We start from the raw sequence: 11,689 nt of genomic DNA, 5'->3' as shown, positions 1-11,689 counted from the left end.
TCATAGTTCAATAACAAAGATACCCCATTGTTCTTGAAAACTTAGTTGTTTCATCACTGATTGCGTAGGATGCAAAATAGAAAGTGAAGTTAACTAACTTGTGCTATGGCCTAAATAAATAATTTGATTTTTATTCTGAGAAAAAAAACATTTTAAAATTCCGTTTATGAGAAGCCTGGATTATAGCCCTCATCCATACCTAAGCTCTCATCCCTTCTTAGGTAAGTTACCAAAAATGAAGATGGAATTCCAGCAGGAAATTTAAAAACCTCTCTGAGACTTAGCATCCTTTTCCTTTAAGTAATGAAAATATCATGATAGAGATGAACACTTAAAATGCAATATCCACCCAATATATCCCACTCTTCTGGATTGTGATATTCCATTTATTTCATTTATAGAGCTTTGCTTGTTGCATATACCAAATTGATATTTTCTGAATGAGTTAGAAAAGCTCACATTCATATTTTGATGATTCTTGTTCTCTGCTGGTTCTACACCACCATAAAATAAACAGTAGAAGGCAAGGAATGTCTCACCAAGTGATACCCTGAAACCCAGGCAGTGACTTAGCTTACTGTTTCATGTCTATAATTTCATAAACCCATCTAACAGGAATTACAAAACAAAGATGTAGTAAAGCAGGCTAATCCAACAGCCCAGTTAGTTGTTTCAGACTGTAGTAGGCTCCTTACTCCAAGCTGCTCTTGAGGTTCATCCCACCTGCTGGAAAGTAGCTTCCTGGAAACACCTTCCATCCCTTTGACCCCGTGTGCTTTCCTTGTCTCTCATTTTTCATTGACCCAGTGATCCCATGTGACAGGAGTGCTCCCCCCATTTAGAGAAAGCAGACATGTCCAGAGGGACTCTGCAGAAGACCTAGTTTTGCCACAAACTAGCTCATGACTTTTGACAAATCTCAAACTCTCAACTTACTTGTCTAGAAAAGGAAAATAAGCTAGCTAGACAATGATAAAAACAGCAATAAAAAAGTTCTTTCATTTATACAACATATATATATATATATATATATATGCCAGGCACCTTGCTAAGTGATTTTCAAACTTTATTCCACTCAGATCTCATCCCAGGACTATGATGATGACTCCATTTTCTGCTCAGTGAAACTCAGCAAGTTTCAGTAACTCACAGATCCTTAAGTAGCAGAGCTGGAATTCAAATCCAAATCATCTGTCTTCAGATACCCCGCTCTTAACCCTTGGACTGTAAGGTGTCCCTAATGTGTGTGATGTTGGAGGACTCATAACAATACTAGAAGGAAATCCATCCCCTCCAAGCTTGTGGCCTTTGACAAAGTCTTCCATAGGCTTCCCCTCTCATGCTGTCCCTTAAATTATGATGAAAAAGGAAGAGGAAGGTAGCAAAACCTTTTGTGCTAAGGTTGCTACAGCAGGAGAAAGAGGACAGATGGACGCAAGATTTACCCCCGACTCTAGTCTCATAGAAGCCAAAGCCAAACTGGAAGCTTTTAGCTTTCTGCCAAACAGAAGTTTTTGAATTAGCCACATGGCTCCCAGGGTTGCATATTTGAAACAAAGCCATGCCTGAAATGTTTCCTGTGCTTTTGAGTTGAAAATTAGCTAGACCCCTCTAACTTCAAAGGCCCGCTTTGGAATCAGATGCCTTCTGTACAGAGGTGGCTCCCCGTGGGTTATTTTCACCTTGGAGAAACTGTGGTTTGCTCCTTGTTTCATGCCTGCCTCCTTGATATCCTTGTGTCTGTGCCCCCTGCAGCTTCGGCATCCAGCATGACGGGAAGGAAAATGACTGTGAGCCTGTGGGCAGACACCCGTCCATCATGTCCCGCCAGCTCCAGTACAATCCCACCCCACTGACGTGGTCCAAGTGCAGCAAGGAGTACATCACCCGCTTCCTGGAGTAAGTGACCACACATCTCAGGACAGCCTCACTTGGCTCTCTGTAAACCGGAAGTCACTTTGAGTTCTACCCGAGGCCCGGAAGTCTCAGTTCCTCTCACAGGTCACAGTATGAGGGTGGCAACAGAAGGGGTGGACCTCACCGCTGCTTTCTGACCCTGAGATCTAGGTGGGTTTCGCCTCCAGCCTCAGCCAGGTGAATACTCCGTCTCCCCCCACCCCCCCTTCAGCTTGCTCCTGTCTGAAGGTGGCTCTTTATGACCTGATCATGAGTTAAGTCCCTGGGGACTGGGAGGAGCAACCAGGACAAGTCAGGACAAGTCAGTGGTCACTGTACCCCATTTGGGGTAAGATGGTGATTTCCTCATTTTACCACTGCTTGTATTTCTTAGATCACATCTGAACAAATGGTGTGAGATGCGATTTGCATTTCCTTTTAAACAACTCTCACCTTGGGCCTGATAGAAATAAAGTTGTCTTGAAGGACAGAGTACACCAGAGAAATGGAAGTTTCTCTTGAATGAAAGACTAAATCTTTCATTTAGGAGGAGATCATAAGCAACTGCTCTCATTTCTATTAACTTGTTTTCAGCCGAGGCTGGGGGTTCTGTCTTGATGACAACCCCAAAAAGAAAGGCTTGAAGTCCAACGTCATTGCCCCTGGAGTGATCTATGACGTTCACCACCAATGCCAGCTGCAGTATGGCCCCAATGCTACCTTCTGCCAGGAAGTAGAAGTAAGTGTTGGTTATATTGGTGCCTCTGGTGGGTATGGGCAGGGCTTGAGATCCAGCATGCTAAAGGAAGGGCCAGGGAAATATTTGGAAATCCGAAGATCCAGAAATGGAAACTTTCTATTCATGGCAAGATGTCTGTAAGACAGAAGGATTGAAGTTGAGGTCATTTATATTCCTTGACCCACCTCCTTGGTATCCTTTGCAACTGGGTGGTGGTAAAGAAAATTCTACAGTGATTTTCAAGAATCACAGTTATTCACACCTGCAGACTCCATAGCAGCCAACTTAATCCCTCAAGTTGCTCCCTTTCCTGAATTTCCTCTCTGATTGAAGAGCACCTCCAGATGCCAAGGTAGGAATAAGATTTATCCCTAATTCATTCTTCTCCTTTATTTTCTTCAACATCCAAGTGATAAGTCAAGCCCTGACATTTAACCTCTGATGGCATTTGTGGCTCTGACCTGTCATCTTCATTCTCACTACTGTTCTCCTGATTCAGTTCCTCATTACCTCACCTTACTATTGTAATTACCTCCTACCCAACCTCTCCCTCTTTCACACTCTTGCTTAAGATATTTCAAAAAGACACAAATCTAACTGTGGCTCTTCTCTGCTCTTAGGGTCTTCACTGACCACAGGATAAAGTCCCAACTCCTTTGTATGGCATCCCTTTGTGATCTGGATCTTGCCTATTCTCTGAACTCATCCCTTTTAGTGCGCAAGTGTCAGTGTTAATACACGGACATGAATAAGGCAGGTCTCATTGACCCCTGCCAGATTCTGTGCTGTGTACTGAATAGGGTGAAAAAGATGAGACCTCAAAAACGAATAAGGTAAATTCTCTGACCTCGAGGAGCTCATTCTCTGGTTGGGGAGGCAGACAGAGAAATTTCAATACAGTCAGATAAATACGAAAATAGACATATAGAGAGAACGCTGAAGAGGAAGTAACTGCTCAGACAGAACAAGCAAGACAACGGAGAAGGTAAGGTTGTCGCAAAAAATCCCTCACCTTACTTCGAACTGGTTGCCAAGTTATGCTAATTCTGCCTCCAAAATATCTCTACAGACCACCTGTTCCTATGATTTCAGTAGTCCCCTGATTGGTCTCCTTTCTAAGACTCTGACCACCTCCCCTCAACTCTGCTCCACTCTCCAAAACACAGCCAAATTGACCTTTATGAAGGAAATCTGATTGTGTTCCTCTCTTATTAAAATATTTCACAGCCTCCCTATGCCCCTACAATAAAATTCAAGTTCTCTAAAATAAGAGGCTTCAGGATTCATCCTCTCTCTCACTCTTTGGCCTTATCTCTTAAAATATTATTTTAACCCTCCACTCTCTAACCTGGAATTCTAAGTATATGTTGGATTTTATCACTAATGTTTCGTATCTTGAAATCTCTCCTTCATATTTTTCATCTCTTCACATCTCTGCATTTTGTGTAATTTCTTCCTCTTTCCCCTCCAACTCACTAGTTCTCTTTTCAGATATGTCCAGTCCTTTGTTTAACCTGTCTATTGACTTTTTAATCTCATTTATGGTACTTTTTAAAACTTAGAACAGTTTCTTTTGTCATTTTTCTAGATTTTCTCTGCTTTTTTTATGATCTTATTTCTAATTCAGACTTTCAATATGATCTTCTCCTTCTTTAATCATATAAGACACATTTATTTTGCAATTTATAATTGCAAATTATAATGGACAATTCTGATGTCCAGGGTCTGTGTGGGTCTGCTTCTCCTATTTGGGGTTTCTTCTGGGTCTCACTTATTATGTATTATTTCCTTTTGTCAATTTCTGCTTTTATTGTGAACTCTTGTTTATGAAACTTCATGTCAGGCTATTCTTTAGGGTTTAGATGGCAGGCACATTCTTTCAGAGAGAAATTTCAGTGCCATCCCTGGGTCCATTTAAAATAAATTATTGGTTGGATGTTGTTTGACTACCTACATGAGTGAGATCAGGGCCAGTATGGATACAAACTCTCAGGGGTAACATTTTACCACTCCTTCTAGAGTTAAAGTCAAAACAGGCAAGTTTCGCAGCTGTGTTCCGAGGTTTCTTTCAGTCAGGGGGTAGTCCTTTGGGGTTATGGCCTTATATGAGGTATCAAATCCAACCTCCCACCCTACCTAGACGTGAGGCATTTTCTCCAGTGCCCAAGTGACCATCAAAACTGAAATCTAAGTTACTAGGTTTTTATCTTCAGATTAACAATTTCTCCTACATTTTTAGCCTCTGAGGATTTCCCTTACTTTCTTACCAATTCAGGAATGTGTTTAAAACATTTAAAATATTTTATCCAGGATTGTAGATGCTTTATAGAGGTAAGGATTTTTCTGGTTATCTCTGGTCAAATCTTCTTTTATATTCTGTTTATCCATACTGAGCAACCTCATTCCCTGTACATGCTGGGTTCTCCACTACCTCCAGAACTTTACATGCTCTGGTTCCTTTGGACAGTCCCTCCTACTCATCATTTGAGTCTGAGCTTAAATATCACTTCACATCCTATTGTTCACATCTATGTATTTTTTGACAAAGCTTTTACTAGACTATATTATAGTTGCTTCTTACTTGTTTATACCCTCCCCTACTATATTGTAAGCTTTCTGAGGGGATTTTTATGCCTGACATTCAGCAGTACCTAGCACATAGTAGGCAATCAGTCAATAAGTGAATGAAGTCTTCAAATCCCTGCATATTGCAGCCAAGATAACCTAGTCATTTTCAATATTTAAAAAAAAAAACCTAACATACTAGAGAATGTAGCATCATCCTTCTTTATTATAACTTTTGTTTATCTTGAAATAGTTTACATCTCAAAAGAAGCTGCAAAAATAGTGCAGAGAGTTCTTGTGTATCCTCACCCAGAATATCATTCTTTATAAATGCATTATGAACTTATAAGAAAGTTTAAAAATATCCTGGGGTGGGGGGGGGACAAAAAAGGAGTGATAAGCATCAAATAACTAAAGGGCTTTGATTTTAACATCTGAATGGCAACAGACAATGAGATGTTCACCTTCAGCAGCACAGTGAGTTAGGGCTGAGACCCCTACCTGAAGCTGGGAGCCTTTAAGAGCTACACCTCCATGACAGAGTAGATTAGAAGGAATCCACCACCAACAAAGGGAGATGACAGAGAAGCATCTTTTATCTCAGCCTGAGTTTTGAGGGAGAAGGATGCTGGCGGATAACTTTCTCACTAGAAACTTCCTACCATGGGCCAGCCTCATGCCAATTTAGAGTTCATATTTATACTCTTGCATGGTTTGAGAACCCCTGTGCCAAAAAAATTAACATGAAAATATTTCTGACCTGATAATACCATGGGATGCCTGGTAGAAACAAAGGTTGAAAAACTGCCCTGGAGGAGCCAACACTCAGCTAAGGATGCACAAAACTCCAATAGATAAAGCTTTGTTCAGTTGAGTTCACAATTCAGCACCTAATTAAAAATGTAAGACAGTCTATCTTCAACTAAATGAGGAAAGACAATAATTATTCTTCAAGAGCTTTGCATAATTGAATTTTTTAGGTAGGGATAATAAAATAGAGCATAAAAAGGAGTTTTACATAGGAAAAGGGAAAAAAGCACTATATGATATATTTAAAGTAGATGTGAAGAACAATTATAACATCTAGAAATGAAAAATATCGTGATTGACTATAAATTTAGTGGACGAGTTACACAGCAGACTTGACAGAGCTGAAGAGAAAAACAATCAGTTGAAGTTTAGAGTTGAGAAAATTACTTCCCATCCCACTTGAGTGTTTCTCAGAGTTCTGTGATGGAGGAGAGGCTGGCCTTTTCCTGATAGAAATCCAGGCTTTTTCAACTTTTATGTATAAGAAAATTGAGAGCTAAAAAATATGAAAGTAAAGTTGAAACATGAAGGATGGAATAGGAAGATCCATCAATAATTGTGAGTTGCAAAAGGAGAGAATAGTTGCAAAAGTTGTAATCATGGAGAGGCAAGAGTTAGAAAGATAAAAATTAAGAATTTTCTAAAATAGTTTAAAATACAAGATCTTATGATGAAGGAGCGTATTGAATATAGAGTACAGTAAGTAGATGGAATGATGGCAGATGGGTGGATAGAAGAAAGACTAAAAGGTGGATGGAAGCAGCTGAGCCATTTCAGATGCTATGTAAGAATCTTGTCAACCTTCCCTTGTTCCTACCGCAGGAGGAGAAATGTGAGGGAATATTCAGTTCACTCCCTGGCAGCTAAAACAAGCTGGCTATTTGGGGTAATAAGTAAATAAGCTGGGGTTTTCTGGATGGAATAGTTTCACTTTCCTTCAATGAGAAGGCTCAAGTTATAACTGCCCAGCTGTTTGTAATCAGATCACCTTCCATCACAGTCTGGATTGCTCTTTGATGACTCCTGTCACCGGTTGCCCTGCCTAAGGGCAATGAGTACTGGATATTGTGCCACAGGTCTAGAAATTCAACTCTTGGGAAATGTGTTTTACCTCCCATTTTCATATTGCCTAGAATGGCCTACAGACCACTGTTTATGAATGATGACAAAGTCCAAGTTAAGTTTAAACTGAGGGTTCTTGTGTGATTACTTTGTATCACGTTACTCACTAACAACCGCAGCATTTATTGTGGGTATGTGGGTGAGTGTGTGTATATTTTACCATCACTGTAGAAATGCTTTTGTGCAAGTTTTGAAAGTAAAAAATAGTACGATCTCATATTTGTTTTCCAGAATGTTTGCCAGACACTGTGGTGCTCTGTGAAAGGCTTTTGTCGCTCCAAGCTGGACGCTGCAGCAGACGGGACGCGATGTGGTGAGAAGAAGGTGACGTGTCAGTGATGTGTCAATGATGTGAGGAAGGAAGGTGGTGGGTGAAGGGCTTAGCATTCTTGGGGAGAGCGGAGGAGAAGGCCCTGGAGAGCAGCTGCCTCTGGGTGAAGGCAGATCATCACGCAGTCACACTTGCCAAAGGAAAGGGTTCCACTTCCGCGACTCCTTTTGAGCCTTCACTGGAAACGAGTAGTTAGGGAGAGAGGGCCACGCTGCAATTATAAAACATCTGGCCCATCTTTTCCCGATGAATTTCTGTGGAGTTTGTGGTCAGTAACATCTGCTGGGCTTATCATCAACCTTCATTTTGACATTTGTTCCCCTCTCCATATTGAACATTGGGAAGGACAAGCCAGTGGCTTCTTCTTTCCAAAGATGCTGAATTTAGACCACTTGTTATCTTCTTTCTCATCATCTGACCTGACTGCATTTCTTGAAGTCCTACGCACCTTACTGAGCAGGAAAGCCATATACCCAAGAACTCAGAGATGTTAGATACCCTCCAGACTACCTAAGAACAAGGGTAATACGTGCTGCTCAACACCATTTGGGTTCGTTGTGGGCCTAGGATTTGTGTTTAGTGGGTGTCTTTACACAGCTTGGGTGTGGCATGACCCATCACTGAGATTACAGAACTTGATCAGAATACACAGTGACCAGAAATAATGAGAAGGAGGAGGCCAGCAGATGAAACATGCCCAGATCCTCCAGGAAATGTGGCCATTTCTAACAACCAACTTGCATGTCTTGTTTCCCTTTTCCTGTGTTCACCCTCCTAAACTGGTAGTTGTTGAAGGATTCCCTTGAAGAGGGAGAGAGTGGACTTTTTCCTGAGCCACTTGAAACACCAGAACTGGAAACAATGGGTAGAGTTACAGGAAAGCAGAAATTTTTCTTGATGCCTAACTTCAGCTTCTTAACAACTTGTGTTTTCCGGCAATGAGTGGACATTTTGCAGGAGGATGTTATCTGTTGCAAACATTAAATACCCATAGAGACTATAGAGAAGTGCTATCACAGTGCCAGTCTGCAGAATGTTTGTTATGGTCTTCAACAAGATAAGAAGCTTGCACCAGAAAATAAATCAATTATGTTACTGAACAACTGTATTACTAAGCATATTCAGCTGACATGCTTTTCATAGCGAGACTTTCTCAGTGAAGGACGCGGTGTGTTGATTTACTTCTGGGGTGCAATCTGCCAGTCACACTTTGAGTAACACTCCTGCATTCACTGCAACTAGGCACTGTAAAGTTCCCTTTAATTCCTGAAATTCTCTGATTCTAAAACCCAAGACTCTTGGGGGAAATTCTTTTATGAGGCTCTCTTTGTGCTACATCTGATGTGTGACTTGTAGGAAGTCTGCTTGCTCTGGGAGAACTGGGTTTAGACTGCTAGGTTTCCTGACTCAGCTTACTATGGGAACCTTCCTGACTTATGCATCTCCTGCCTTTTCCCTTTCCAGTGGTGTATGGCTGGCAAGTGTATCACAGTGGGCAAGAAACCAGAGAGTATTCCCGGAGGCTGGGGCCGCTGGTCACCCTGGTCCCACTGTTCCAGGACCTGTGGAGCTGGAGCCCAGAGTGCAGAGAGGCTCTGCAACAACCCTGAGTAAGTCCAGCCAAAGATATTTCCCTTTCTTCCATGAGTACTGGGAGGCTAGTCGTGGACAGCATGACTTCAGTGACCCCAAGCCTCCTGAGGGAAATTCAGTATGTTCCCAAAGATGAAAGGGAGGCAGGAGGAAGATTCATAGAGTGTGAAAAAAAAAGGTGGTTCTTTTTTGCTTTGTTTCATTTTGGCTTGGCACTGGATTCTTACTAGAACTTGGGTAAGTAAGCTGATTCCATCATTTGGAGAAATAAATTTTTTTTAAAGTACAATCTATGTGAAAGACTTTAGGAGATTACACAATTAAATCCTTCTAAATAACCCCATCCTATCAGTGGGGATTAGTTATACCCAATTTTACTGATAAGATGGCAGCTTTCTTTCCATCATAATGAATGTATAATTTTATAAAAATATTCTTCTTCCCTTAGGTGACTAATTAAATAGCTAGGCACATTTTTTGAGGATAATTATTTTTAATGTTATAGATTAGGATTTTGTAAACTTCGGAGTTCCATATTAGCCTGTCAAGGATTCCATAGACGTTATTTCACAAGTGGCTTTCAATTTTTTAATCAAATTGCTTACTTTTTTCATATTTTAAGTTTGTATAATGATATTATATATGAATTAAATTTATATTTCCTTGATTTCCAAATATATATTACATTCTTAATTTTATTATTTCTCAGTATACTAGTTCCCAAGTATAATTTTTTTTTTTTTTTTTTTTTTTGCGATATGCGGGCCTCTCACCGGTGTGGCCTCTCCCGCTGCGGAGCACAGGCTCCGGATGCGCAGGCTCAGCGGCCATGGCTCACGGGCCCAGCCGCTCCGCGGCACGTGGGATCCTCCCGGACCGGGCCACGAACCCATGTCCCCTGCATCGGCAGGCAGACTCTCAACCACTGCACCACCAGGGAAGCCCCCAAGTATAATTTTTTAAAAGTGTACATACAATGCCTCCCGTAAGTAAAAAATGTATTAAACTTCTTTTAACTAGATTTACATTAGTCTGCATTAAAGAGTAAGAGTCACATTTTTTACAAGTGATAAATATGGTTATAATTCTCTCAGTTCCAAATCTTACTTCTCCTTTTTATTAATAAATATATTTCTATATGTATATATCTGCATATATATATATAATTTCTCCTAGGGGTTAATAAATTAACATCTATGAAGAGTTTAACACAATATCTACTACATAAAATTGTCAGTAAATGGTAGTTATTATGCTGTCTTTACTGTCTCCCATGCATATAAGTAAGTGTACATTTGAGGAGTTTGGACAAAATTGTTTTAAAATCTTACCTTTTTGTTTAAATACAAGGTTCCTGTGACTTCAAAAATTCAAAACCAGAAATCCCTTAAAAAGTATTTTTACAGAATATCTTTATTTTATAGTTTGTTTCCGTGTGATCAGAAAAGTGATTTCCATTTTAGAGATCAGGAAATACAGGTGATTTGTTCTAGGACCTATTGTCAGTGTTCTGTATCAGCCACTACTAGTCCGTAGCCTTCCTGGGAGGATGGTCAGTGATCCATTGTTGTCAGAAAAGGTCCATCCTTGTTGAGGAAACGAAAGGTGATCCTCTAACTTGGCTTCAGGGGGAAAAAATAGTCCCAACTCCCATCTCAGAGGCTACAGTTTGTCTTAGAGTCTTCTTGGATGAGTGACCGTGTCTGATCTCAGTAGCTGGTTTGCTTAAGTTCATTGAGAACCATAACAATGGAAACACAGTAACAGATTCAGTTCTGTGATTCAGGTCACAGACTCGGGTCATTGCGTTACCAACTGACGCGCTGAGAGTCATTGCGTTACCAACTGACGCGCTGAGACGGTATCCTTGATATGTATCGGTCAGCTGTTTAGTGAGAACCCAGCAAAGCTTGGCTCACAAAAGGCTCTTGGATGGAAATGACTTGGAGAGGTGCCAAGTCATAGAGTGTCACTCTATCATCACAAATAGGAAGCCAGCCTACCCTCAACTCTCAAGAACAATTCTTAGTCCCGCCTACAGGGAGTTAATGAATGTGAACTGCCTTGGTCAAAGAATTATCTTTGGGTGTGATAAATGCAGGAAGTGCATACAGTAGGATAATAAAGTGTCATTTAAGAGGAGAAGGAGATTACTTCTGGCAGGAATTCAGGAAGAATTCATGGTGGAGATGGAGATAGCATTTATTGGTCTTTAAAGCACAGGCAGTATGTAGATGTTTAGAGACTTAAGAGAGTGGAAATCTATCAAGAGGCACAGAAAAAATAAAAGCAAATAAGTCAGCTTGTATCATGGGAGCAGTGTGCAATTGAGGAGGAGTGTGGGAAGAAAAGTTGTTCAGGTGAGGTAAGTCAGTATCATGAGGGCCTTGGATGCCAAGCTCAAGAGGCTGGACTGGATTCTGTGGCCATGGGGTGCCATTAGAGATTTTTAAACAGGAAACTAAAATAATTAAGGCAATCATAAAAATTAGCCAGAGAAGGGCTTCCCTGGTGGCGCAGTGGTTGAGAATCCGCCTGCCGATGCAGGGGACACGGGTTCGTGCCCCGGTCCGGGAAGATCCCACATGCCGTGGAGCGGCTGGGCCTGTGAGCCATGGCCGCTGAGCCTGCGC

At 41.0% G+C, this 11,689-nt stretch overlaps 1 protein-coding gene across 2 annotated transcripts in view; it reads left to right on the top strand.

The window, feature by feature from the left end:
* The window catches only part of ADAMTS12 (ADAM metallopeptidase with thrombospondin type 1 motif 12), a 433,405-nt gene that overhangs the window by 281,356 nt on the left and 140,360 nt on the right, over positions 1–11,689 (top strand). For both annotated transcript variants that reach the window (XM_055086520.1, XM_055086519.1), the window contains exons 8-11: positions 1,756–1,899; positions 2,491–2,635; positions 7,364–7,456; positions 8,928–9,073. In XM_055086520.1, coding sequence (XP_054942495.1) covers positions 1,756–1,899; positions 2,491–2,635; positions 7,364–7,456; positions 8,928–9,073 — 528 coding nt within the window. The remainder of the gene's footprint in view (positions 1–1,755; positions 1,900–2,490; positions 2,636–7,363; positions 7,457–8,927; positions 9,074–11,689) is intronic.

The sequence above is a fragment of the Physeter macrocephalus genome, chromosome 8, assembly GCF_002837175.3.
Source record: "Physeter macrocephalus isolate SW-GA chromosome 8, ASM283717v5, whole genome shotgun sequence".
Lineage (NCBI taxonomy): Eukaryota > Metazoa > Chordata > Mammalia > Artiodactyla > Physeteridae > Physeter > Physeter macrocephalus.
Note: the sequence above shows the minus strand (reverse complement) of the source record. Positions and strands in the feature narration are given on the sequence as shown.